The 25,024-nt window shown below is 60.2% G+C and overlaps 6 protein-coding genes across 13 annotated transcripts; 3 read left to right on the top strand and 3 right to left on the bottom strand.

Moving 5' to 3' along the window:
* Positions 1–606: 606 nt before the first annotated feature.
* TXNIP (thioredoxin interacting protein) lies at positions 607–3,936 on the top strand. 4 transcript variants are annotated; one of them, XM_068995159.1, is made up of 8 exons: positions 607–1,034; positions 1,663–1,735; positions 1,826–1,973; positions 2,244–2,346; positions 2,437–2,693; positions 2,792–2,948; positions 3,059–3,207; positions 3,289–3,936. In XM_068995159.1, exons 1-8 carry the CDS (start codon positions 785–787, stop codon positions 3,322–3,324), a joined length of 1,173 nt encoding a protein of 390 aa, XP_068851260.1. In that variant the 5' UTR covers positions 607–784; the 3' UTR covers positions 3,325–3,936. The 4 variants fall into 4 exon arrangements, with proteins under 4 accessions (XP_068851260.1, XP_068851259.1, XP_068851258.1 ...); XM_068995158.1 differs by having other exon boundaries at positions 3,059–3,936; XM_068995157.1 differs by having other exon boundaries at positions 2,244–2,693.
* Positions 3,937–5,620: 1,684 nt separating this feature from the next.
* On the bottom strand, positions 5,621–10,320 carry POLR3GL (RNA polymerase III subunit GL). Of its 5 annotated transcripts, none has more exons than XM_068995449.1 (8): positions 10,238–10,320; positions 7,457–7,594; positions 7,241–7,370; positions 6,814–6,882; positions 6,669–6,725; positions 6,523–6,590; positions 6,327–6,440; positions 5,621–6,243 (listed from the first exon to the last, which is right to left on the bottom strand). In XM_068995449.1, exons 2-8 carry the CDS (start codon positions 7,574–7,576, stop codon positions 6,157–6,159), a joined length of 645 nt encoding a protein of 214 aa, XP_068851550.1. In that variant the 5' UTR covers positions 7,577–7,594; positions 10,238–10,320; the 3' UTR covers positions 5,621–6,156. The 5 variants fall into 5 exon arrangements, with proteins under 5 accessions (XP_068851550.1, XP_068851546.1, XP_068851545.1 ...); XM_068995445.1 differs by lacking the exon at positions 10,238–10,320 and adding an exon at positions 8,546–8,617; XM_068995444.1 differs by lacking the exon at positions 10,238–10,320 and having other exon boundaries at positions 7,457–7,645.
* ANKRD34A (ankyrin repeat domain 34A) lies at positions 8,786–11,634 on the top strand. The gene is given in 5 exon segments (XM_068995443.1): positions 8,786–9,042; positions 9,045–9,104; positions 9,106–9,207; positions 9,209–9,364; positions 9,950–11,634. Coding segments are annotated over 5 exon segments (1,794 nt in total). The 5' UTR covers positions 8,786–8,961; the 3' UTR covers positions 11,345–11,634.
* A 324-nt stretch (positions 11,635–11,958) lies between these two features.
* RBM8A (RNA binding motif protein 8A) lies at positions 11,959–14,852 on the bottom strand. Its single transcript, XM_068995466.1, has 6 exons — positions 14,751–14,852; positions 14,105–14,164; positions 13,919–13,996; positions 13,218–13,354; positions 12,689–12,825; positions 11,959–12,352 (listed from the first exon to the last, which is right to left on the bottom strand). Exons 1-6 carry the CDS (start codon positions 14,815–14,817, stop codon positions 12,307–12,309), a joined length of 525 nt encoding a protein of 174 aa, XP_068851567.1. The 5' UTR covers positions 14,818–14,852; the 3' UTR covers positions 11,959–12,306.
* Positions 14,853–15,126: 274 nt separating this feature from the next.
* On the bottom strand, positions 15,127–20,963 carry LIX1L (limb and CNS expressed 1 like). The gene is made up of 6 exons (XM_068995336.1): positions 20,657–20,963; positions 20,247–20,410; positions 19,158–19,298; positions 18,446–18,541; positions 17,005–17,082; positions 15,127–16,919 (listed from the first exon to the last, which is right to left on the bottom strand). Exons 1-6 carry the CDS (start codon positions 20,946–20,948, stop codon positions 16,677–16,679), a joined length of 1,014 nt encoding a protein of 337 aa, XP_068851437.1. The 5' UTR covers positions 20,949–20,963; the 3' UTR covers positions 15,127–16,676.
* A 357-nt stretch (positions 20,964–21,320) lies between these two features.
* PEX11B (peroxisomal biogenesis factor 11 beta) lies at positions 21,321–24,335 on the top strand. Its single transcript, XM_068995410.1, has 4 exons — positions 21,321–21,571; positions 21,832–21,959; positions 22,055–22,256; positions 22,757–24,335. Exons 1-4 carry the CDS (start codon positions 21,375–21,377, stop codon positions 23,124–23,126), a joined length of 897 nt encoding a protein of 298 aa, XP_068851511.1. The 5' UTR covers positions 21,321–21,374; the 3' UTR covers positions 23,127–24,335.
* The last annotated feature ends 689 nt before the right edge of the window (positions 24,336–25,024 follow it).

The raw sequence follows: 25,024 nt of genomic DNA, 5'->3' as shown, positions 1-25,024 counted from the left end.
TCGATCGGTCACGTTCGATCCCATACCCCAAATCCGCCCTTATTTACCCCAAATAACAGGGGAGGGTTCACCGGGGGGGTTGGAGGTACCCCGGAGGGTGGGCAGTGGAGGTGCCCCCCGGCTGCCCTGGGTGGGGAGAAGGAGTTTGAGGAAGGGGGTGAAGCCCCCACGCCTTCCCCCCCCCCGCCCTCAGGGCTCAGCCGGGCCGCTCCCAGTTCGCCCAGTACAACACGGCCCGTCCCAAACTGGGACCAGCGCCCCGGTCCACCCTGAGCCTGGGAACATGACATCCTGTTCCGCGCTCGCCATTGGCCACGGCAGCCGCCCGTTCTCGCTTCCCATTGGCCCTCCGCGCTGTCACTCCGCCTCCCTCCTTGCCCCCCCCACTGAACACGCGCGGCTTTCCTTCACACGCTGTCCACGCTCCGCAGCCGCCTCTCTGATTGGTCGGCGCTGCTGTAAACAAGGCAGCGGCAGCCAATGGGCGCGCTGATCACGCGAGCAGCACGCCTGGCCACGCGCCCTCGGCGTGGCGCCCCCGGCAGCAGCAGGCGCGGGCGGGGGTGGGCGGGGTTCCCGAGCCTATAAAAGGCACAGCGGTCGCGGCGCTCGCAGACTGCTGAGGTCCCGGGGCAGGAGAGCGTGTGGGGATCCCTCAGCGCCTCAAAACAAAGCGTTCAGTCGCCCTTTTGCTCCGACCTCGCCTGATTCGGGTGGCTTTTGCTGCTCCACGGGGATAAAGCCCCGCAGCCGTTGTTCTGTGCGTCCCCGTGCTGCCCCAGCTATGGTGATGTTCAAGAAGGTGAAGAGCTTCATGGTGGCCTTCAGCGAGCCCGACAAGATCTACTGCAGCGGGGACAAGGTGGCTGGGCGTGTGCTGGTGGAGGTGGCCGAGGTGACCCGTGTCAGCGCCGTCAAGGTGTTGGCATGCGGCGTGGCCAGGGTGACGTGGGCCAAGGGCCCAGCCCAGTGCCGGCAGGAGATGGAGTACCTGCGTTTCGAGGACGTGCTGGCGCTTGAGGAGCAGCCCACGGGTGAGGGCATGGGGCTGGAGGGGGGGCAACGGTTGCCTTAAACACTGGTTCATAACCCCAACCCAGCCCTGAGCCAGGGCTTGGCCACATGGGGTGGGGCTGGATGGGGGCAGAGGGCTTGGGAAGGGACAAAGAGATAGAGGCACCCCTGGGATTGGCCACATGGGTGCTGTAGTGGGTCCCAGTGGAGCCCCTTGATCACCCACACAGAGTTGATGGAAGTCTGGACTCTGGAAAAATGACCAAATCCAGCAAAACTTAGGAATATTGGAAGCTTTGGCCAAGTCAAGTCGAAGTTTGTGAGCTAAAGGACAAAATCAGAGCCTGGGGAGCTCCTGTGGCGTGTTTTGACACCAGAGCAGTTGGTAACATTGGTGGCACAATCAGAGAGGGTCACAGGATCACACCTTGGGGCTGGAGCAGGGAGATAAGAAGGAGCTGGAGGTGGGGTGGAGCCAGTGGGACACTGTGTTCTGCCCTGGAGGCTTGGGGTGTTGGTGAGGTGGAGGGAGCAGCATGGAGAGGACACGGGGTTCCTGGGGCAGGGGCAGGTGTTACCCAACGCTCTCAGAACCGAGGATCGCCCTGGAGCTCCATCTGATGTTTCCCTCCCCTTTCCCTCCTGCAGATGAAGACGGCTCCGTCATCCTCAGGCCTGGGAACAAGTATGAGTACAAATTTGGCTTCGAGCTGCCCCAGGGGTGAGTATGAGGCAACACCTGCCTCTGGGGATGGAATTAAATTGGAAAATCCATGTTTTGGCTCTGGAGTGACCCCCTGCATGTCTCTAGGCCACTGGGCACCACGTTCAAGGGAAAGTACGGCTCTGTGGATTACTGGGTGAAGGCATCTCTGGAGCGTCCGGCCTGCCCCACACAGCACGTCAAAAAACGCTTTGAGGTGATGGATCCTGTGGATGTGAACACCCCGGAATTGCTGGTGAGCCCCGAGTGGTCCAAAGGCTTGGGAGGAAAGCCCTTGGGGAGGGTCAGCCCAACCCTGTGGCATCCAAGCGCCTTTAATCAGATCTGGGTTGAGCGGGATTAAGGGTGGGATTAAGGACTTCTGGATAATTCCAGAAATTGACACTGGCTGGAGTGGGTTCTGTGCCCTAGGGGAATTTGAGGGTTGGTTGCAAAAAGGGAAGGAAGGGAGGAGGGTGGGAAGGACAGGATGGGACCAGCATGTGACCGTTCCCTCTCTCGGCAGTCTCCAGTTGCAGCCAAGAAAGAGAAGAAAGTGTCGTGTATGTTCATCCCAGATGGACGTGTGTCTGTCAGTGCCCAGATCGACAGGAAGGGCTTCTGTGAAGGTGAGGATTGCTGGGAACAGGGAACTGAGAGTGGGAGAACCAGTAAGGAAACTCCTGACATCCCTAACATCGGGGTCCTTTCCTTGGCAGGCGACGAGATCTGTATCAACGCAGACTTTGAGAACACCTGCTCGCGCATCGTGGTGCCCAAGGCGGCCATCGTGGCCAAGCACACATACCTGGCCAATGGACAGACCAAGGTCTTCTCCCAGAAACTCTCCTGTGTTCGTGGCAATCACATTATCTCTGGCACCTCTGAATCCTGGCGCGGCAAAACCATCCGTGTGCGGAAGCTCAAACCCTCTATCCTGGGCTGCAACATCCTGCGTGTGGAGTATTTCCTGCAGGTGAGTGGGGGGATCCCCTCATTCTCCTCCTAATCTTCCTCCTTATCATGGGTATCTTCATCCCATCCTAACACCCCTAAATCCTGGCTCTCCTGCAGATCTACGTTAGTGTCCCAGGCTCCAAGAAAATCATCCTGGAGCTGCCGCTGGTCATTGGGAGTCGCTCGGGCATCGGGAGCCGCAGCTCCAGCATGGCCAGTCAGACGAGTTCCGAGATGAGCTGGGTGGACCTGAACCTCCCGGACGCTCCAGAGGGTGAGTGGAGTGGGATCCACAGGGTGGTGGGATCACTGTGTGGGGACCCCGACAGTGGCTTGGGGGCCACGCATGGGTGAGCTCACTAATCTCTCCCTGCGTCCCCACAGCCCCCCCGTGCTACCTGGACATTGTTCCTGAGGATCACCGGCTGGAAAGCCCCACCACACCGCTCCTGGATGATCCCGATGGATTTGACAGCCCCATCTTCATGTACGCGCCCGAGTTCAAGTTCATGCCCCCCCCCACCTACACGGAGGTGAGCGTGGCCTCAGCACGGGATGGGCCGGGTGGAGCTGGGATCACCTGCCTGGATCCCTCACCCGCTTCCATCGCCCAGGTGGATCCCTGCGTCGCCAACAACAACGTCCAGTGAGCACTGCACCTGGTGGGTGGCTCCCGCTTTTCTGGACTCGGCTCCGTGGGCCACACGCCTGCAGCACGTCTGGCCCCATACACCCGGAGGGGAAGTGCTCCCGAGGAGCTGCCACATTTCCGAGGAACTGCTGCAGTCTGGAGGAACCGCTGCTCCAGGGCCATCCCGGGCACCAGAATGGTGTGGAAAACCCCGGCACTCTGAGCCAGCAGAGAATCCTCACGGACTGGGGGGGGGGCGAGGCAGGTCCAGCTGGAAGGGAGCTGGAAATCCTTGGCTGTCGTGGCTGTTGGGACACAGTGCCTGTCTTTGCCCTATCACGACACGTGATGACAGGCAGGAAACTGTGGTTTTAACTAATTCCATCCTAATTCTGTAACTCTGGGTGCTGCTCTGGCTGCCCTCCGCTCCCGCCGAGGGAGGGGGACGCTGTGACATCGTGAATCCGTCCTGTCGCGACACAAACGTGTTACCGCGACCGATGCCTTTTGTACTCTTCAGTTTTGTACATAGTGTGGGGTGGGGGGGGAGGGGAGAAGCACAAAAATGCAAATTTTGTACCTTTTTATGGCCCCTGGGGGGCAAAATTTGTAATAAACTAGTGAAATGGTGCCTTTATCTTGTGTCCTTTTGGGGGGTGGGAGGATGGCAGAAACCCCCTTGGGGTGGGGATTGACCCTGTTCTCCTAATTTCTGTTTTTACAGAGAGATAAAACAGCTCGGGGGGGGGGGGGAGGGTGCCGTGTGGGTAAACTGAGGCAGGCGGGGGAGTATTCCTGCTGTTCCTGCCTTTTTCGGCACTGCTGTAGGAGCCCCCCCCCCCCCGGGGTAATTTTTGGGATGTGGGTGAAAGGTGCTGGTGTCAAAAAACAAGGCCGTGACCTTGGCTCTGCTTCTTCCCCTCTCTCCCACTTGGAGCCCCCCCAAACCTGCTGCGCCTCCCCCGCTGGCCCCCCCAGCCTTATCCCCGTCCGTGCCTCAGTTTTCCTTTGGGGCTGGAGCCATTCCGGCTCCCGGCCAAGGAGGCAAAGGGTCACCGTGCTCCTCGCCAGGGATGGGCTGGGCCGAGAGGGCTGCGGGAAGGGGAGGGCCCAGGCAGCCCAGGGCCGCCCCCAAAATTGTCCTTCCCGTGCTGGAGACGCTACACAACACTCCCCTGAAATAGTTGATTTTCCCCTCTGGAAAATGCCCCCTCCCCACCCGCGGGATCTGCCCCCTGCACTCACCCTGCTCCCCTCCCCAGTTTACAGCTCCAATTAAACTAATTAACGCTATAAACCTCCCCCACCATCCCTTTGCCCGACCTTTGTGCCAGAGCAGCTGTGGAGCAGGATCCGCACAGACCTGGGGGTTCAGCCTGACCCTCCCTAGTTTTGGGGGTTCCCACAGACACCTAGAAAGAGGGGACAAAGAGGGGAACGGGGACAAAAAGGGGGGGTGGCACGGGAGCAGCTGGAAGTCAACAACTGCGGGAATGTTTGTGGCCTCCAACAGGAACTCGGGCCGGGGCGGGGGAGGGGAAAGAGGGGCCCATCATGTGAGGTTCATGTGAGCAGCCCCTGGCCCGGGGCACAAACACACAAAAACACTCCTTTCTCCTCAAAAAACCCCACATTCCCCTTCCCCAAAACACCTTTCCCCCCACCAAACGCCTTTATCCTCCCCAAAACACTTCCCCGCCCCCCCCGCAAAAGGGCCATCTCTCCGCACCAAAAAAATGCCTCTCCTCCCAAAAACCTCCCCCCCCCAAAAATTCACCTTTCCTCACTCAAAATACTCATCCCTGAAAAAAAGCCCCCTTCCCTCCCCCCAAATCTTTCCCCCTAAAACCCACATTATTCAAAAAATACACCTTCCCCCTCAAAAAAAACAACCTTCCCCCGCAATAAACCCAACTTTCCTCCCTCAAAAATGCACCTTCCACCCAAACTATACCTTTCCCTCCTGAAAAATACATCTTCACCCAAAAAAATATATCTTTCCCTCCCCAAAACCATACCTTTACTCCCAAAAAATCCACCTTTCCACCCAAAAAACCCTTTAAAAAAATAAACTTTTCTCCCCCCAAAAAACCTTTATCTCCTGAAAACCACCTTCCCCTCCCCATAAAACCTTTTCTACCAAAATACCACTTTTCCTTCTTCAAAGAAACACGTTTTCCTCCTCAAAAAACAACCTTTCCCCCCAAAAACCCCCTTTCCCCCTTATAGTCCCTCTTTTCCCACTTGGTAACACCCTTATCCAACCCCCCTATCCAACCCCCCCCCGCAAAAAGCACCCAGAGCTGAGCCAGAAATACCAAAATCCACTTTAATCCACGCAAAATTTGTTTAAAAAAAAAGCACAAAAGTCAAAAAGCTGCTGTAAAATGGGGGGTGGGGGTGGTCAGAGGGGGGCCAGGGCACGTTTGGGGACTCCCCATCACCCCAAAAAGCAGGATTTCCCCCCCCGCTTGGGAATAGGGTCGGGAGTCGTGTGTCCCCCCCCCCCCTCAGGAGACCCCAAGATTGGGGGGTCCCACCCCCCCCCTCCGGGCCTGCAGCACCGGCGCCACCTGGTGGTGATACGGAGGATGACGGGCGGACCCCGATGCCCCAAGGTGGGGGGATAGGGGACCCCAACGCCCCCGAGAAGTAAGGGAGTCTCTGCTTCCAGGTGGTGGGGTGAGGGGGTCCCCACTGTCCTGGGGGTGGGGCAAGGGGCCCCTGCTGTCCCAGGGCTGTGGGGGAGTCCCCACTTTCAGGGTGTCCTCGCTGCTGCAGGAGGGGCACCACTGTTGGGGGGTCCCCACAGCCTGGGGGTCTCTGCTCTTGCAGGTACCCGTTCTCGGGGTCAGTACACGGCCTCGTCGCCGTTGTCATCACTGTCAGGGCCAAAGCTCTCCCCATTGTCGAAGTAGGACAGGACGTAGTCGGTCTCCTGTGGGGAGACACAGGGGGAACATGGTGGCACCTGGGGATGTCCCCACCCCACCAACCTCTCCAGGGTTCCCCGACTTCCACCTCTTCGTGCTCCTCCTCATCGTACTCCTCCTCCTCCTCCTCCTTCCCCTCTTCTTCCTCCTCCTTCTCCTCTTCCTCCTCTGATGTCACCTCCTCCTCCTTCTTCTCCAGGGTCTGAGTGGGTCAGGGGAGTGTTACCAGGGGGAGACATCCCAAAATCCAGCCAGTAGGGACACCCCCACCTTCACCTCGCTACCTCCAGCTTTTTAATAGTCTCTTCCTTGTCGAGCGCCACGTGTTGCTTAGGGACGAGGGGAGTGGTCCCTGGGGGGGCACAGGGGACTGTCAGCCCTGGGGGAAAAGAGGGGATACATGGGGTTGGGGCAGGAAGGGGTCACTCACTGCCTTTCCGTAGCCGCCGCACCCGGATCTTCAGTTCCCGTGGGAGCCGCCTCCAATCTGGGGGGGCAAAATGGGAGGTCGGTCAGCCCCTCAGTCAACCCCAAGTCCCCATGTCTCCCTCAGGTCCCCTCTCACGTCTCCACACCTGGGTTCCAGTCGATGGCGCTGTCCACGGGGCTGGAGAGCTGGTACTTGTCTGAGTAGCGCTCAATGTCTGCAGGGGCAGCGGGGGGACTGTGGGGGGACACTCTGGGGGGACTTAGGAGACACCCACCCCAGGAACACCTGTGGGACCCACATGGGGAGGGTTGATGGCACAAAGTGGTGCAGCTGGGGGGAGTAAAATGGGGGAGGGAGAAACAAAATAGGGGGGCTGGGGGGTCCCAAAGTGGTGGGGTGGGAGATGAGGGGGCTGAGAGTGCTGGAAAGGCCATAGAGCAGCAGGATGGAGGGGACAATGGGGATTGGGATAGGAAAATAACTTTTAAACCCATTCCCGCCCCTCCTCCTCACAGGGGCGTACAGGAGGGTCGGGATCCACACACACACACTCCTCCTCCCCCTCCCAGTACCTCTGCGAGGTGCTCCCGGTTTGACGAAGTAGGGGAGCCCCCTCATCGCCCTGCGCAGCTCCTGCTTCAGGGCCAGCATGTACTCGCCCTCCTCGCCCCCGGGCAGGGGCGCGGCGCGGCGCTCCAGGGCCTGGGTCGGGGGGTACGGATGTGATGAGCATGTCTGTGCTCAGCCCTCGAGGGACCTCTGGACCCCCAGATCCTCACAGGACTCACCGGGAAGAGGGGTGAGGGCTGCAGCGTGGGCGGGGGCAGCGCGTCCCCCTTCCCGATCCCCACGGCCTCCACGTTGAATGTCATCTGCCCCCGGCCCCGGCCGCGGCCCCGGCCCGCCATGCTGGGCCCCGGGGGCCGCTGGGGACAAGGAGGGCACGGTGACACCTCCATCCAGCTCTCCTCTACCCGGTCCCGGTGATACCCCACGGTTTCCCCCTCCCGTTGGCCCCCCAAGTCCCGTCCCCGTCCCTTCCCTCCTGCCCGCGGTCCCGCTCCCCAACCCAGTTCCTCCCTCCGTCCAGTCACGGTGCCCCTCTCACTCCCTTGATCCCGGTCCCGGTGCTCCCCCCGGGCCTGATAATCCCCCGTCCCGGCTCCTGGTCCCGGCGTTACCCCACAGTCCCGGTTCCACCCCGTTCTCGGTCCCGGTGCTCCCCGGTGCCGGTTCTTTCCCCTCCCGAGAACCGGTCCCGGTCCTCATCCCCGGCCCTGGGTCCTCCCTGTGGCCCTCCCGGTCCCAATGACCCCCTCGCACCCCTGGCCCCCCGGTCCCAATGACCCCCTCGCACCCCCGCTCCCGATGACCCCTCGCACCCCCGCTCCCAATGACCCCCTCACACCCCCGCTCCCAATGACCCCTCGCACCCCCGGTCCCCTCGCACCCCCGCTCCCGATGACCCCTCGCACCCCCGGTCCCGACGACCCCCTCACACCCCCGGTCCCGATGACCCCCTCACACCCCCGCTCCCAATGACCCCTCGCACCCCCGCTCCCAATGACCCCTCGCACCCCCGCTCCCGATGACCCCTCGCACCCCCGCTCCCAATGACCCCTCGCACCCCCGGTCCCAATGACCCCTCGCACCCACGGTCCCAATGACCCCTCGCATCCCTGGTCCCGATGACCCCTCGCACCCCCGCTCCGAATGACCCCTCGCACCCCCGCTCCCGATGACCCCTCGCACCCCCGCTCCCGATGACCCCTCGCACCCCCGCTCCCAATGACCCCTCGCACCCCCGGTCCCAATGACCCCTCGCACCCCCGCTCCCAATGACCCCTCGCACCCCCGGTCCCAATGACCCCTCGCACCCCCGCTCCCAGCGCCGCTCCCCGCGCCGATCCCCCCGCGCACGCGCAGTCGCTCCACGCGTGTCCGCGACCGCCGCGCAGAGGGGGCGGTGCTTGGGCGCGAGCCCTGCGCTGATTGGCGGAGCAGAGCGGGGGGCGGGGCCGCGAAAGGGATCACGGGATTGCCGGGGCAGGGGCGGTGCCGGGGCGCTGGGTGGGAAAAGGGGGGGAACAGGGGCAAGAAAAGGGGGGTCAGAAGGTCCCTCGGCCCGCCCCGATCCCCCCAGCCCCTCTGCCCTGGGGTAGCTCAGCCTCCCGGTACTAGGGCTACCCCAGCCCCGCTGTGCTGTGTCCCTCAGTCCCGCTGCCCCACGGCCTCCAGCCCTACTGTTTTCGAACCCCCAGGCCCACTGCCCCCTGGCCTCTCCCAATCTCCGATGCTCCACGGCCCTCAGCCCCCCTACACGGCGACCCCCAGCCCCGCTGTACCATGGCCCTCAGTCCTGCTGGACTGTGACCCCCCAGTTCCGCTGCCCCACGGGCCCCCCGACAGCCTCCTGTGCCCCCCAGCCCTTGGTCCTCCCCTCCTCACCCCCACGCAGGGACGGGCGCTGGATGCGCCGTGGGTGATTCATCCTGCTCCAGCCCCCCCCGCGCCGCCAGCTGCCAAAAATAGCGCTGCGGGAGGGGGGGGGGACCCTCCACATCACCTCCCACCCCCCCGCCTCACCGGCGGCCGGCCGGGATGGCGGCCATGGGCCGCTGTCCCCGACACCCCCATCCCTGGGGCCGTGGGAACCGGGACCCGGAGCGGAGAGACCCCACGCTCCTGTTGCCACGGTAAAATGGGGATGGAGAGGGGCTGGATGGGGGGGTCCCCGCTGTGGCGTGTCCCCACTGCGTGGGGGGTGACGGAGCGACCCCCAGGCCCGGGCTCGGGGATGTCTCACTGAGGGGATTGAGGGGACTGGGAAGGCGGTGGATTCTCCCCCATTTTCCCAGCTGGTCGGAGCGGGATGAGCGGCCGTCGCCATGGGAACCGTCCAGGCAGGGATGGGGTGTGGACAGGGATCAGGGTACTGGCAGGGATGAGAGTACGGGCAGGGTGTAGGGTACAGGCAGGGATGGGGTTGCAGGCAGGGGAAGCAGGTGGGGTAAAGGGAGGAGGATGAGGAGGGGGTGCAGGAAGGGATTTGAAGAGTGCGAGAGGAAGTGCCGGCGGGGGCAGGTGGGTTTTGTGGGTGCAGGCAGGGGGGACGTGGGTGAGGGACACAGGCTGGGGGACTTGGCCTCGCAGAAACCCTCCCTTACTGGGAAAACTGAGGCAGGGAGTGGGGGTACCCCATCCTGGGGGACTCCAGGGTCTCACCCTGTGCCCATCCCGGGGGACTCGGGGGTTTCATCCTGCATCCTCTCCCCTTGCAGTGAGCGAGTGCCACCCCTGTCCCTGCACTCCGTCCTGTGAGCCCGGCCATGCCCAGCCCTGTCCGCCACCCTCCCAGCGCCGTGGTGCCACTGGGGTTCCCCATGATCCCAGCAGAGGGTTCGGCGCTGCTGCGCGCCGTATCCCAAGGGAAATTCCGCCTGACCCGGCTGCTGCTGGAGGGGGGAGCCTACATCAACGAAGGCAATGCCGCGGGCACGACGCCGCTGATGGCTGCGTGCCGTGCCGGCTATGCCGACCCGCCCGACCAGCCGCGGATGGTCCAGTACCTTCTGGAGAACGGCGCGGATCCCAACATTCCCGACAAATCCGGCAAGACGGCGCTCATGCACGCTTGCGCCGAGCGCGCCGGCCCCGCCGTGGCAGCCATCCTGCTGGCCCACGGCGCCGACCCCAGCGCCCGGGATTACGCGGGCGGCTCCGCGCTGGTTTACGCCCTGGAGCGCGGGGACCGGGAGACGCTGCAGGTGCTGCTGGACGCGTGCCGGGAGCGCGGCCGCGACGTCATCATCATCACCTCGGCCACGTCGCCCCGCGGCACCAAGACCACCCGGCAGTACCTGAACTCGCCCCCGTCACCCGCCCTCTGCGCGTCCCCCTCCCAGGTGCAGGTGCGGGCAGCGGCGTCGCCGGGCGCCAGCGCGAGGGACGAGGAGCGCGACGTGTTCCGCTTCCCACCCGCGGCTCCGGGCGCCGCTCCAGAACCAGCCTGGGCCGCGCCCAAGCGGCAGCTGAAGAGGCTCAACTCGGAGCCGTGGGGGCTGGTGGTGCCGGGGGTGGAGGGGATGTGGGGACACTCCGAGGGGACACAGGGGAGCCTGGAAGGGACACAGGGACCCCCCGAGGGAGCACGGAGAACCTTAGATGAGATACAGGGACCGCTGGAAGGGACACGGGGCCCCTCAGAAGGTTTGTGGGGTTCCCCTGAGGGGCCACGGGGGCCCCTGGAAGGGCCGTGGGCCCCCTCGGAGCGGCTGGTGGTGGGGCTGGAGGGGCTGCGGTTGCGCCCGCGCCGGCACAGCGTGGAGGGGCGCGATGTCTCAGGGCTGCCAGGGGCCACTGGGGCAGAACGGGTGCCCCCCGTCCCCCCCCCGGGGCGTTGGGCCCCAGCCCCTGATCCTTCCCGGGGTAAACCCCTGCGCCGGGACCCCCCCAATCCTGAGCTAGCCACCCCCGGGCCGCTCCGGCACCCGGCTGGGCTGCTGGAGCGCCGCGGCTCTGGAACGCTGCCCCTGGAGCCCTCCGGGCCGGGCAGGGCCGGGTTGCTCCCCCCGCTGCCCCCCCGAGCACTGTTCCGCCGGCATTCCATGCAGCCGGAGGCCCTGCGGCATCTCGGTGCCTTCTGCGGGGGGCTGGGGCCTGAGCCTGGCTCTTAGGCACCCCCCAGGGGTCTGGCGGCCCCCTCAAGCCCAGGACCCCTTTGGAAAGGCCTCACCCTGGCCGGTGGCACCCCTTGCTCTGAACCCTACTGAGGGTCAACTCTTCCATCCCTCTCTCAGCACAAACTCTGCACGACCCCAAATTCGGGGAGCTGGTGGGTGCATCCCCAACTCCCAGGCCCTCCCAGCATCTCCCTCCTGGCTCCTGTCTCGTCTTCCTGGCAGCTTTTTCCCCCAGACCCATGGTTGGGGGTCCCCAGGGTCTGGCAATAAAAGGCCCCAGTGCACCTCAGTGGCTCTGAGTGGGGGGGTGGGCACATCTGTGGCATTGGGGACACAAGAGGACAGCCGGGGGCACAGCTGGATGCTGGCACAGCCAGACACCAGAACATCTGAGCACAGACACCCCACTGGGTCCTACCAACTGCACAGCCGTTGCTTCCCAGTGCCAGTTTTAAGGGGGAAAAAATGGTTTTCCAAGACCTCAGTTATTCTACTGCCAGGCTGGGAGGGATCCCTTGGGGATCCAGCAGCCTGGATGGGGAGGGATTTTTAGGGAAGGGGGCATGGGAGGGGCTGGGGATCTTTAATGAAGGACAAAGAACAAGAAGACAAATTTAGACAAAATCTTGTTATTTAACAGAAAACAAGGAATTGCTGGTTGGATAAATACCACGGGAGGTTTAGGGACCATTTGCCTGGGGCATGGAAAAATCTCCTGGGATGTACTGGGATGGGGGGACTGGGAGGGATCCCCCCAAACCTGAGGGAAACCCCCCCAACCCTCAGAGACTGCTGCTTCCCTCATATTTGTCCTTTCAAAACAATAAAATCCCATAAAACCCCAATTTCCCCAGGGATGGAGCTGGTTTGGCTCCTCAGGGCTGTGTACAAAGCCCAGTTTTCCCAGTTTCCCCCAGTTTGGACTCAGAACACAAATGGGTGGAAGTCTGGATCCATCATCGGCGGCGCCGGTCCGGACTGCGGCTCCGCCGGCGCCCACCCCTGTAAAACAGGGAAGAGGTGGGAAAGGGAAAGAGGAAAGGGGAAAAGGGGGTGAAGGAAAAGGAGGTAAGGGAAAAGAGGATAAGGGAAAGGGGAAAGGAAAAAAAGGAGGAGGAAAAGGGGAAGAAAGATGACAAAAAGGGGGCAGAAAATGAGGGAAAGGAGAGGGAAGGAAGGAGTCTACGAGAAGTGCATTTTGGGGTGTTCATCCCTATTTTAACCCCACCGCCCTCATGACAGGGCATGGAAAGCCCCCATTCCCCTAGCTGAGGGTTCCAGTGCTCCCACAGGTCCCCTCCCATTCCCAGCTCCTGGAATTCCCAGGAATTCCCTCACCTCCGCTTGCCCTTGGGGGGTCCCCTGACGAAGCACCAGTCAACGCTGACCGGCTGCCCCATGAGCTCCTGCCCGTTGAGCCCCTCCATGGCCGCCTGCGCCTCCTTGTATGTCTCGTACTCCACCAGCGTGTAGCCCTGGGATGGGATTGGATTGGGAATGGGATTGGGAATGAGCCCGGACACCAGGGGAACTCCCAGCTCAGGTTTGGGATGCATGGACCCCCTGACACCCCGAGTTTGGGAATGGGAACGAGCCTGGGCACTGCAGGAACCCCCAGCTCACCCCGGGATTAGGACCAGGAATGGGAATGACCCCAGGCACTAGGGGACTCCAGCTCACAGCCCCACCCCCCCCATTTTAGTTTTGGGATGCAGAGACCTCCCAATAAGTCAATTTTGAGGTGCAGGGGCCCCCATGACCCCCAGAATTGTCTTAGTTTTTGGATGCACCCATGGCACCTCCCAGCCCACAGCCTCCCCCAAGCTGAGACGGAGCCCAGGGGTTCCCCACGGGCCCCCCATCCCACCTTGAGGTATCCTGTGCGCCGGTCCAGGTTCAGGTGGATGTTCTTGATCTCACCAAATTCGGCGAATCGGTCATGCACGTCCTCCTCTGTGGCCTCCTCGTGCACCCCTGTCACAAACAGGATCCAGCCCTCCACGGCTGGGTGGGAACAGGGGGGTCACAGAGCTGGGAACGGAGCTTTCCCCCCCAAAATCCCTTGTCTTGGGGAGGGGACATGGATCCCCCAAGGCTGAGATTTGGGGGTTGACCCAAAAGTGATCCTGGGAAGAATTATCCCAGCATGGCCCCAATTCCTTCTCCTTCCCATGGGGGGTCACCAGGAAAGGGTCTGTCACTCAGAATCACTCCTTTTTCACAGTTAGGAAAGGGAGATGGAGGCCCAGAGTCCATAAATCCTGGGTGAGGTTGGGCAAAGCTCATCCCAGCAGGGCTCAGCCCCAATCCAGAGCCCAGGACACCCCTCCCCCCACCCTCATTCCCCCTCCCCCGGCGACACTTGGAGGCCGTGTGGTTCTCAGGAAGGAGCTGCTCCCCCAAATTCCCCCATTTCCACCCTTGGGAAGGGGATATGGAGCTGGGGTTTGCCCTAAGATAAATCCTGGGAATGAGGGAGGGGAAGGGATTGTCCCAGCAGGGCTGAGCCCTGGCCCTGAGCTACAGAGCCCCCATGAACCCCTCCAGGTCCCCAGTGTCCCCCCTCACATCTCTGTGGCCCTGGCTCGTCCCCGTCCTGCTCGACGCTGTCGTAATCTTCGCGCACCCGAGCGCGGGATCCTTCCTCTGGAAAGGAGAGAAAAATGAGGGAAGAGCAGGGTCCCTGACCGGCAGGGTCACCCAGCCCCTCCCAGAGCACCAGAGAAGGGCTTTGGGGGTGTTTTGGGGCCTCACCTGAGCCGAAGCCACGGCCCTTCCGCTTCTTGGCCTTTTCCTTCAGCTTGTGGATGCTCTCTGGTGGGGTGGGAATTGCAGGGAGGGACCAGGATCACGGAGTCAGCAGGAGCAGGGGCCCCCTGGATGGCCAGGGACCCCCGATCCTGGCTGGGAAGTGTCCCCCTGGGCTAGGAATGACCGCCTGGGCTTGGAAGGATGTCTCTGGGTCGGGAAAGACCCACCTGGGCTGGGCAGGGCCCCCTCGTACAGGCAGGGACACCCCCGGGAAAGACAGGACAGTCTCCCCATGATGGGAATGACCTCCCCTGGGCCGGACAGGAGCCCCAGAGTCCCCCCGGGCCAGGAATCATCCCATGAACCGGGAATGACCCCTTTCGGATAGGCAGGATCCATCTCCCATGCTAGGAATGACCCCCTGAGCCGGGAATAAACCCCCATCGCCGAGCAGGAGCCCCCTGGGAACGACAGGAACCCCCACCCCAGGCCGGGAATAACCCGCCCGGGCCGGGGCTGTCCGTGAGGCCGACGGGGCTTGGGGGCGCGGCCAGAGGCGGCGAGAGCGGCTTCGCTGAGCCGGGGCCGGGCCGGATCGGTCTGCGGGGCCGCTCTGGGCCGGACGGTATCGCCCCAGCCCCGCGCTCACCGTCACCATCCTCGTCCATAGCGAAATCCTCTCCGCCCGCCTCATGAAGATCCAGCACGTCCGCCATCTTGCCCGGTATGCTGGGGCACGCCGGGAACGCGCCGGAAGGGCCGCCATAGTGGGAGGGTGTGTGGCGGAAGCACCGGCGCGGCCATATTGTGGAGGGGGTGTGGCGGAAGCACCGGCGCCACCATGTTGGGGAGGGCGCCTGGCGGAAGCGCCCGTTCAGACATGCTGGGAGGGTCGCCACGTCCTGCCGCCATACTGAGAAGGTCGGGATGCTTCTCGTGTCCCCGGGGATTTTGGACCCCGCAGAGGCGGCTCAAAGCGGTTCTTGGGCACGACTGGCCCCACAAAATGAGCAAGAGCACCAAAGTTAAGCAAAATCGCTGGTTTTATTGTACAAAATCCACACCAGTGTCTATCCCGCCGGATTCCCGTAATTTCACTGCCTCCACAAGGAGCACAACTTTTTCCATACTGAGAAAACTTGAATTTGTTCATTTTACACCTTCCAAGGGGATCTGGAGCCTCCAAATCGGCGCCCCAATCCCACAAGCAATGGAATATCCGGTTTCTTTCCTTTTCTTTTTCTTTCTTTTCTTCCACAGGGATGGAAACCCCCAAATCCTCCCGGATCTGTTCACCCGGAGCCTAAGGAAGCCACTGGAAGTGCTGGGAGGAGCTTCAGGGATTCCCTCATATGCGGAATCAGGGGAATAAATTGCGGGACTAACTCCACGTTACTCCCAAATCCAAATTTTCCAATATTTCAGGAAAATGACACTCCACAAACCCTCATATCCCTTTTAAATCCCATTTCCAGCGACATCAAATGTTAATAAGTGTTGTAGAAAGTATAAAAAATATATAAACCCCCGACATAGTCTCGTTAGGATGCGGATATAAAAGTGGGGTACCTACAGATAATGGAATTATTCCAATATTATCCTAAAACAATGGTTATTGCTGGAATATCCTGCGGTCAGGCAGAGGGAAGAAGCAGGGTAGAATAGTGGAATCTGAAGGGTTTAAGAGGATAAGAAGTAGGAAAAGCTCTAAGCTGGGGTGAAGAAGGAATTCTGTCTTGGGATTTAGTTTGTATTTCCAGTCTGCTAGGGAAAAGGGGAGTAAGATGGAAATTTCCATGGATAAATGGACATTTCCCTGGGGGAACTTGGAGCTGTTTGAACAATTCCATGTCATAAAAGAGATTTTTAAAGCTAAATATAGTCTAAATTCCATATGGATACAAGAGGGAATGATTAGTGCAAATCCCTCCCTCATTCCCAAACTCTCCAAGACTTTTCCAACCTTCCATGAAAAGGCCAGTGCTGATGTTTGGTCGCAGACAGGGCAATTCCAGGGGGAGGTGCAGATCCTGCTGTGCTTGGGACTGCAATGCTGTGGGCTGATCCCAGATTTAACTCCAAACCCCGGTTTTCACTCCCTTTGGATATTGCACATGTTGGCATCCATGGAGATTTAATTAAGGAGCTCATCAAGGAGGTTCAATTGATCCCTTTCTGCTACAGGACAGAGGGGGTGCCAGGCTTTGGATCCAAAGGACTTTTCCAGAGGAAACACTGGATTCCATGGAATCCCGCCTGCTCCAGTACCAATGGAGTCCGGAGAGGACAAAAACTGTGATTGGAACCCCAAAAATAAGGGACAGAAAAAAATTCTGCAGGGAATGAGGAATTCCCAGGGAATAAAAACTTCCCTAGGGAATAAGGGGCTCTCAAGGGAATAAGACATTCTCCAGGGAATGAGAAGACTGAGGAGCAGCTCTAAAAACCAGGATGAAACTGCTAAAACCCATTCTGGAGCTTTTTCCCTAAATTTCTTTCAAATGTGCAAACGGGCCGGGATTCAGGAAAGGGTGTCAGGAGCACCAGGAGGGATCCCGGGGCGGGATCCTGGGGCTCAGCAGCCAGAGGGATGTGCCGAGCCCAGCTGGCCAGCTGCCAGCAGCAGGATGTCCTTCTTCTCCTTATGGAACCGCAGCTCCTTCCCGGCCAGCCGGGCCTCATCCAGCTCCCGCTCTGTGGCCGCCAGCTCCCGGGAAAGGGCGCCCGGAATGCTCTGCTCCCGGTTCACCCAGTCCAGGGCCATCTGGTTCCGGATGTCATCGTCCAGAGCACGGTGGGAATAGTGAGCCAGGACTTCCTGGTGGGAATGGGATGCAGGGGGAAGCTTAGGAATGGGAAGGAGCAGTGGGAGCGAGGTGGCCCCTGAGCAGTCCCGGACTCACCTGGCGCGAGCACTGACGCTCCCGCATGGCCTTCAGGCTCCCGTTCCAGTGCAACAGCTGGAAAACCGTCATCAGCTCCTGGGATGGCAAGAGGGAGGCAGGATGAGAGCAGATACAGGACCAGGATCACAGAATCATGGGGTGGGGTGGGGCAGGAGGGACCTTGTGAATCACATGGAGCCCAAGAAGGACACCGGACACCCGCCTGGGTGGCTCTGAGCCCCTTCTAACTCGGCCTGGAGCACTTCCAGAGATGGGGCAGCTTCCCTGGACATGGACTCAGCTGCAGGCACCACCAGCACCAGGACACTGGGGCAAAATTCCCTGGTTAATGTGGACTACAATGGAGACAGAGCCTCCAATGCTCCCTGTGTCCTGGGAATTCTGGGATTCTCCTCTCCAAGCTGAACCACCAGCAGCACCAGGGACAATTCCAGTTTTCCAGTGATTTCTCCCTCCAGGCCACACAAATTCTGCCTAAAAACTGGGACCTGTCAGGCTTCCCAAACCCAGATGGAGCTGGGAATCTCCATCCCAGAGTCTCCATCTGTAAACAGAACATAAACACCTCCTGCCCCGGAGCATTCCCATACCAGGGAAAGGAGCCAGTAGAGGGGTTGGAAAAGTACAGAATCCCAAACACAGCCACATTCCAAAGCTGGATCCAAACCCTGGAGCAGTGTCACAGCCAGATTTCTCCTCTAATGAAAATCCAGCTCTGGTGATGTGTGCTCCAGAATCATTCCCAGTCCCTACCCAAGGCCAAGTTGAAATTAAAAGGATTCAGGAATCCCAAGGAACTACTGGAACAACGTCCTGTGATGGACAGGGAGGTCCAAACTTGATTTCCCTGGCTCTGCTCCCAGCTGTTTCTTCGGAAAGGCTGGAATAAACCCCAGAGGACTCTCCATTCCCAGTTGTTCTCCTAATCCTGATCCATGTTCCAGCACCTTCCCTTGGCAGCTCAGACTTCCCATTGTCCAGATGTTCTTCCCAGTCACATTCCCACATTCCAATGGGATACAAGGATATCCCTGTGGTTTGGGGCAGTGTCATGACACCACTGACTCCCAATTCCAAAATCAAAGTCTCTTTGGGGGAAAGATCTTCCCACTTTCCTTGTGAGAGCTCTTGCTTCCCTGTTTTCAGGGGGAGATGAATCCCACTAATTAACCAGACTGCTGCAATTACGACATTTGTAGGTGCCACCTGGAAATATCAACGTGGATACTTCCCTGACACTGAGAAACCCAATTCCAAGGACTTTGCTGCACCTGGAAGTACCCCGAATCCAACCAGAATCAGAAGGAAACTCTGAGTTCATTTTCCATAGAAAAGACTTAAAATGCAGCTGGGAGATCAACCCAAATATCCCTTAACTGAATCAGGAATGGCACCTGGGTAGATCAGGAACAGTAGCTGCAAAAACTGGAAACAGTACCTGGAACTCCAGCATGGATTTTCCCTTGTTGGACTCCAGCATGAAGCGGAAGGCCCCGATCCCAGTGTTGGGATTATCCGCCTCCTCTCGATTGCCCTGCAGAGACATTCCAGACAGAAGCTGCCATTCCCACCGGACCTGCTCCCGCTACACCATCCCCACTCCTGGAATTCCCAGAGGAGAGCCTGATGCCAGCACAGGCTGAGGTGTCACACTCTTATCCAGCTCATCCAGCTGCGAGTGCATGGCATGGGCCACTCTGGCACTCCCTGGACAAATTTGGGACAGCACCTGGATACATCTGGCTCTCCTGGAGCAATGAATCCCCTGGGAACAGGATTTTTCCTGCACTGATTCCAAGGCTCTCACAACATCCAGAGCACTGTGGGCCTCATGGCAAGAATTCCCTCTGACATAATCAGAGCAGGAAAGTGAGAGTGCAAAGCTCCCCATGATAGAAACTAAAATTCCTGGAAAATCTTTGCTTTAAGGAAAACTAGGATGTGACAAGCCAGTCACGGAAGGGCCAGGAAAATCCACACCTCAGCCTCGTTATCCCACCCTGGAATGCAGCACAAAGAGTAGAAGAATGGGAATTAAGCTACACTTAAAATCTTAATACTCCATCAACACCCCCTCCCCTCCCCCCCACCAAGGAGTTCTAATCCCCTGATTTGAGGTTCTTCCCAGGATTTTTCATCCCCATCCTCACGTTGAAGGATGCCAGGGCCTCGGAGACACTCTTCTCAATGAAGTCGTCGGTGATCCGGCGGGAAGGGTGCTCGTTGAACACGGAATTCATCAGCGCGATCTTGGCTGCGCTCCGGCGCGCCTCAGCCTTAGTGGGACAGAACTGGGGACACACAGCCCCCGTCGGGACATTCCCAGAACCCCGACACCCCATGGATCACCAGGAATGGGAATTGAGTGGGGGTGGAATTAGGAAGTTGCACTCCCAGAATCAAAAGAGGTTCAGAACCTCCCATTGCATTGTCAATTAATTAATTACCTCAAACCCAAACCGTTCCCAAATTCCCCCCAAAGACCAGGATTTTGGGATGGGGTGACTCTGTGGCTGCTGGAATTGCTTCCTTTGGATCTATTTCCCCAGCCAAGAGGGAGGGCAGGAAGGAATCTGGAACACAGCCAGGACTTGATGGGACACTGGGACTTTAATCTCTTTGGTGAGGGATTTGGGTCAGGAGTTTTCCCAGGAGGGGTCAAGGGATGGATTCCTCCAGTGGCATGTTCCCTGCCCACAGCACAGGGTTGGAATTGGATGGTGTTTAAGGTTCCCTCCAACCCAAGCCATTCCAGGACCCCGTGATCCAATGCTCTGATTTGATTTCCAGAGTCTTTTAGCATCTGGAGAAGAGGTTTTGGGACAAATCCTGAGCCCTGGCACAGGAATATTCCTCTGCCAGTTTATCCCCCTGCCTAATCCTGGGAAGGAAAAGGAAGGATTGAATCCTGGGAGGGAGCAGGAAGGATCAGATCCAGCCAATCCAACAGTTTTCCCTGATATCCCATCTCCTACTTCAGCACTAAGGCGCAGGTGACCAGGATAGGGAATAAAGGACACAAAAAATACCACAATCCACAGACAAATCTTCCCAGATAGGGATCTGGTGGGGATTTACAGGCCAGGAGCAACTTGCAATTAAATTTCCTTGGAACTAAAGATGTTTAGAGCCAGACCCAGGGGCTGGAATCGGCAGGAGAACGCACGCGCAGGGAGGAGACATTTGGGAAACGATTCCGGTGGGGCCCAGGCGAGGCATTCCCGGGGTCGGGATCGTACCTGGAAGCTGCCGAAGCAGCTGCCCCCGGGCAGGGTGACATAGCAGACGTACGGGGGGCTGGCGGCCGGGACCATCTCGTAGAGGACCAGGGCTCCGTTGCGCAGCTCGGCCCCGCGCGACTGCTTCATCTGCCAAAATTCCTGCAGCGCCTCCACCACGTTCACTGCCGGGCACAGCCGGGAGAGCGAGCCGGGCAGAACCCCCAGGGATTGGCATGGCAGGGTGGAAATGGGGCACGGAAAGAAGGGAAAGGGGCAAGGGGGGGAGGAGAGGGGGGTAAGGAAGGAAGGAAATGGGGCATGGAAATAAGGAAGAGTGAAAAAAGGGAATAAGGGAAAATCTACCCCCCCCTGCCCCCCCGCCCGCCGCCGTCCGTCGGCATCGCCTGTTCTCCCCCAGTCCCGCTCACCGCGGCCGTAGCCCTGCGTGTGTTTGGCGAAGCTCCGCACCACGGCCTCCACCGCCTCCCGCAGCACCGCGGGCGGCCCGGGCACGGCCCCGGCCCCGGTCCCGGGGGCCGCGGGGGGCCCCTGCAGTCCCAGCGGGGGCGGCGGCGGCGGCAGCCCCAGCCCCGGCCCCAGCCCCGACCCCGTTCCCGCTGCCGGTCCGAGCCCCGCAGGGGCTCCGGTGAGGCCGGGCCGGGCCCCGCGGGGCCCCGCGCCCACCCCGGGCTGCAGCCGCTGCGCCCGCACCGCCTCCATAGCCGCGCTCCCTCCCCAGCGCCGCGCTGTCAATCAGCGCCGCTCCGCGCCCAGCGGCCCAATAGAAGCGCCGGTTCGGCGAGGGGGCGGAGCAGAGGGAAGCAGGAAGCCAATCACAACGCGGTGCGCGGCTGGCGGGGCGGGGACAGGGCGCGGCGCACTCGCCCGCTAACACAAATAGCGGTGTGTGGTCGTGGGGCCGCAGGGGGGCGGGGATTAGGGGCCGTTGTCCAATCGCGCGGCGGGGTTTGTCACGGTGACACGGGAACAAGCGAATCAAAGTGCAGCAAGCACAAAAGAGCCGAGATGGGGATACGGGGTGACAGTCACACTCTTGTTGATCAGGAGGAGCAGTCAATGACAAAAGAAACCAATCAAACTCTTCGACACAGGTTTAGAGGCGGAGGTTGCGGCTGTCGCCCATTCATGGACTCTGTTTTGGTAGGAGCGGGCGGATCCTCTCACAGCCAATGGGAACGAGCCGCGGCGGCTCCCGGAAGTGACGTTCTGCCGGGCTCGGGACCGGGATCGCGCTCGGGACCGGGCCCGGTGTGGCCCCGCGCCGCCATGGAGGCCTGGGTGCGCTTCAGCGCCCAGAGCCAGGCCCGGGAGCGCCTCCTCAGGTGCAGCCTCGGCTTCCGGGGCCCAGCGGGCAGACGGGGGGGGGTCCGGGACAAGGGGGTCATGGAGGTTCGGAGGGGGCGGTCACGGGAGCAGCGGGGATCACGGAGAGCCCGGGGAGGGGGATCTCGGGGGTCCCAAAGTCCCGGGGCGGCGGGTGGGCCGTCACGGATGCCTTAGAGCCCAGAGAAGGGGGGTCCGAGGCCCCGGGGTGATGTCCCCAGTGCCCCATGCCCCCTCCTGACTCTCTCGTTGTCCCCAGGGCCGCCCAGTACGCCTGTGCCTTGGCTGGGGCCGCGCTGATCCGCGCCGGGAACGGCTCCGGGGGCGGCTCCGGGACCCTGAGCCGCCTCCAGCACCTGGAGGCTCATCTGAGCCTGGGCCGCAAGCGTGAGTGGGGGCGGTCAGGGCAGTTTTGAGGGGGGACAGGGCGGCTCTGGGGGTCCGGGAACTCCCGGTGACCCCCTCGTGTCCCCCTCCTGCAGTGCTGCGCTTGGGGGGTTCGGCCGAGGCCCTGGGGGGGGCTCAGCGCTCGCTGCATCTACCCGACCCTGTGCTGCGCTTCTGCCTCACCCTGTCCCACCTGAACCGCGCCCTCTTCCTGGCCTGTGACAACGTCCTGTGGGCCGGGAAAACTGGGATCCTGCCCGGCCTTGACACGGACAAGTGGAGCCAGAGGTCCTTCAGGTGTGTGGGGAGAGGTGTCTGGATTTGCTGGGGCATTTGTGAAAGGAAGGTTGGAAAAGCCTCCTCAGGTCTGTTGGGTGAGCAGAGCAGGGAGGTGGGGTTGCCAAGCGGGAGCAGGGAATAGGATTCCTGAGGGAGAGCAGAGAATGGGATTCTCCTGGGGAGAATAGGGAATGGAATTCCCAAGAGAGGACAAGGAGTGGAATTACTGAAGGAGAGTAGGCAATGAGCTCCTCTAGAGAAGGCAGGGAATGAAATTCATCCAGGGAGAGCAACTATTGAATTTCTGAAGGAGGTCAGGGAAAGGCTTTCTGAGGGAGACTGGGCAATGGAAATCCTGAGTGAGGGCAGGGAATGGAATCCCCATGGGAGAGCAGGTTCCTGCCGGCTGAACATGGCCTTTCCACCCCCCCAGGCATTTCTGTGGCTGTTGGGAGTGGCCAGAGGCTTCTGCTGCCACGGTTTCCCACTCTCTCATCCCTGTTCCCTGTTTTTCCCAGGTATTACCTGTTTGCTTTGGTAGTGAACCTGAGCCGGGATGCCTACGAGATCCGGGTGCTGCTGGAGCGCATGGAGGTGGCCAGGAAGCGCGGGAAGAGCCCAGAAAACAGGCCCCAGCTCCAGGCTGACGGCAGGATCCAGCGTCTTCGGCTCCAGCTGCAGCTCCAGCTGCAGCTCCTGCTCCAGGTGCTCCGGGACAACCCTCCACTACTGCTGGACCTGCTCCGGAATGCCTGTGACCTGGTGATCCCGCTGGAAAAGCTGGGGCTGTGCCGGAGCAGTCCGGGAATCGTGGCATTCTGTGGCCTCACCTCCTCCGTGCTCTCCATCCTCACCATCCTCCATCCCTGGCTCAAACTGAAGCCGTAATTATCCCAGGAGCCTCCCTGGGATGTTTGGGAATCCTGGGGGCTTATCCCAGGGGCTGTGACACCTCCAGAGCTGACTGGCTCATTCCATTCCCATCATTCCTGACTCCTTGGAGCCACAAGGTTCCAGCATTGGATCCAGCGTTGAATCCCACAGGGACATCAGCTCCTGAAATGCGTTTCTTCCCATTGACTTTTCCAGCAATTTTAGAGGTTCAACGTTCCCCCTTTCTGTCTGGGAAGCACCTTTAACATGGAGCCGACTAGCGGGGAATATTTGGGGCTGAAAAATGTGGATCGCTGGGGGCTTCTCACGGTTTTTGGGGCGGTGGGGTGGGTGTGAAGCCAGGGCGTTGCAATGATTCCAGTGCCGGATAGCGCATCCGACTGCAAATCGTTTGGACAATTTTCCTGCCTTATAAGAAATCCGAGTGCAGGGAGAGGGGAATGGGAAGAGTGGGTGTCAGGGATAAATCCATGGCTTTGAGGGAAGATTTAGGCAGGAATTTGCCCTCCTGAACCCTCCCTGAAATCCTGGGGGGAAGGAAGTGACCGGACTGAGCTGCTCCAAGCTGAAGGATTACTCCCAGCATTCCCATATGGATTTTTCTCCGTCGGAGAACACGGAGGGGACTTGGCATCCTGAGTGCTTCCCAGCAGATCCTCCTCCCTTCCTCTGCCCAGAACCACACAGATCCACCTCGGCTGCACTTCCCTTCCCAGATTCCCTGTTCAGTGGCGTTTTTTGGGATAAATCAGAGTGTGGCTGGTTCTCTGTCGGGATTCCCTGTATTCCCCAGTATTCCGCCGCTGCTGCCTCACCGAATTCCCTTTTTCCCTGGATTCTGTGGCACTGGATTGTGTGTGGCCCCAACCCAGCTCTGATGTTTATTACTAAGCCCTGGACGCAGGGACACACTGGGAGCTGGGAATTATTTAATTCCAGAGGCAGATTATCCTTGTATCTGTCCCTGGGAGAGCGGGAATATCCTCTTGAAGGTTTTTTGGGAGCTCCATACCAAAACACCGCGCACTCCTGGGCCCATCTGGGCTGTGCCAAAGGCTTTTTCCTGGGAAAACCAGGCATTAAAGGCTTTGGAGCAGTGTATATCCCTGTGGGAATTGGGATGGGCAGGAAGTGTTCCAGGGGATCCCACAGTGTCAGTGTAATTAATTAATTAATTTAATTATTAAAGTGCAGCAGCCTCCAGTCCCTGTGTCTTGGGATTTGGGGAAATGCAGGACACTGGGGTGGTCTGGGAATGCTGGTCTGGGGACACTGGGATGATCTGGGAATCATACAGTCACAGAATATCCCGAGCTGGAAGGGACCCACTGGGACCACTGAGTCCAGCTCCTGGCCCTGCACAGACAGCACAACAATCCCACCCTGAGAGCGTTGTCCAAACACTTCTGGAGCTCTTGGGGCTGTGATCATTCCCTGGGGAGCCTGTTCAGCTGTTCCCTCGGGTCCTGCCCCTGGTCACAGGGGGCAGAGATCAGAGCTGCAGATTCCCAAAGTCTCCCCTCAGTCTCCTCCAGGCTGAAACAACCCAAGTGCCCTCAGCCACTCTTTGTGTGGCCCCTCCGGACCCTTCCCCATCCTTGTGTTGTTCCTTTGGACACTGTCCAGTAATTTAATGGTTCTTTTATGTTGCGGTGCCCAGAACTACCCCCAGGACTGGGGGTGAGGCTGCCCCAGCCTAGAGCAGAGCAGGTCAGTCCCCTCTCGATCCCTGCCTGCTGCTCCCCAGGACATGGATGTCCCTCCTGGCTGCCAGGACACTTCTGGTTCAGACCCAACTGGCCACTGACAAGCAACCCCAGGGCCCTTCCTGCAGCTGCTCTCCAGCACCTCATTTCCCATCTGTCTGTACATCCAAGGTTACCCCATCCCAG

Source organism: Aphelocoma coerulescens, chromosome 25 (assembly GCF_041296385.1).
Source record: "Aphelocoma coerulescens isolate FSJ_1873_10779 chromosome 25, UR_Acoe_1.0, whole genome shotgun sequence".
Taxonomy (NCBI): Eukaryota; Metazoa; Chordata; class Aves; order Passeriformes; family Corvidae; genus Aphelocoma; species Aphelocoma coerulescens.
This window is presented reverse-complemented; position numbering and strand designations above follow the sequence as displayed.

Bases quoted from the DNA above. Each gene is read 5' to 3' on its own strand.
- RBM8A (XM_068995466.1), bottom strand. From the start codon at position 14,817: ATGGCGGACGTGCTGGATCTTCATGAGGCGGGCGGAGAGGATTTCGCT. The intron at 13,355-13,918 runs GTGAGGGGGGAC...GTTCCCACCCAG, and splicing joins CGAGCCAGGGCCACAGAGAT to CCGTGGAGGGCTGGATCCTG. The intron at 12,826-13,217 runs GTGGGATGGGGG...ATCCCATCCCAG, and splicing joins GGCGCACAGGATACCTCAAG to GGCTACACGCTGGTGGAGTA.
- TXNIP (XM_068995156.1), top strand. From the start codon at position 785: ATGGTGATGTTCAAGAAGGTGAAGAGCTTCATGGTGGCCTTCAGCGAG. The intron at 2,694-2,791 runs GTGAGTGGGGGG...GCTCTCCTGCAG, and splicing joins GTGTGGAGTATTTCCTGCAG to ATCTACGTTAGTGTCCCAGG. The intron at 2,949-3,058 runs GTGAGTGGAGTG...GCGTCCCCACAG, and splicing joins CCTCCCGGACGCTCCAGAGG to CCCCCCCGTGCTACCTGGAC.
- LIX1L (XM_068995336.1), bottom strand. From the start codon at position 20,948: ATGGAGGCGGTGCGGGCGCAGCGGCTGCAGCCCGGGGTGGGCGCGGGG. The intron at 19,299-20,246 runs GTACGATCCCGA...GTGTGTCCCCAG, and splicing joins GCTGCTTCGGCAGCTTCCAG to TTCTGTCCCACTAAGGCTGA. The intron at 18,542-19,157 runs GTGAGGATGGGG...ATGTCTCTGCAG, and splicing joins AGGCCCTGGCATCCTTCAAC to GGCAATCGAGAGGAGGCGGA.
- POLR3GL (XM_068995444.1), bottom strand. From the start codon at position 7,627: ATGGAGGTGTCACCGTGCCCTCCTTGTCCCCAGCGGCCCCCGGGGCCC. The intron at 7,371-7,456 runs GTGAGTCCTGTG...CCCCCGACCCAG, and splicing joins AGCCCTCACCCCTCTTCCCG to GCCCTGGAGCGCCGCGCCGC. The intron at 6,591-6,668 runs GTGAGTGACCCC...GTGCCCCCCCAG, and splicing joins GCGGCGGCTACGGAAAGGCA to GGACCACTCCCCTCGTCCCT.
- PEX11B (XM_068995410.1), top strand. From the start codon at position 21,375: ATGGACTCTGTTTTGGTAGGAGCGGGCGGATCCTCTCACAGCCAATGG. The intron at 21,960-22,054 runs GTGAGTGGGGGC...CCCCTCCTGCAG, and splicing joins TCTGAGCCTGGGCCGCAAGC to TGCTGCGCTTGGGGGGTTCG. The intron at 22,257-22,756 runs GTGTGTGGGGAG...TGTTTTTCCCAG, and splicing joins TGGAGCCAGAGGTCCTTCAG to GTATTACCTGTTTGCTTTGG.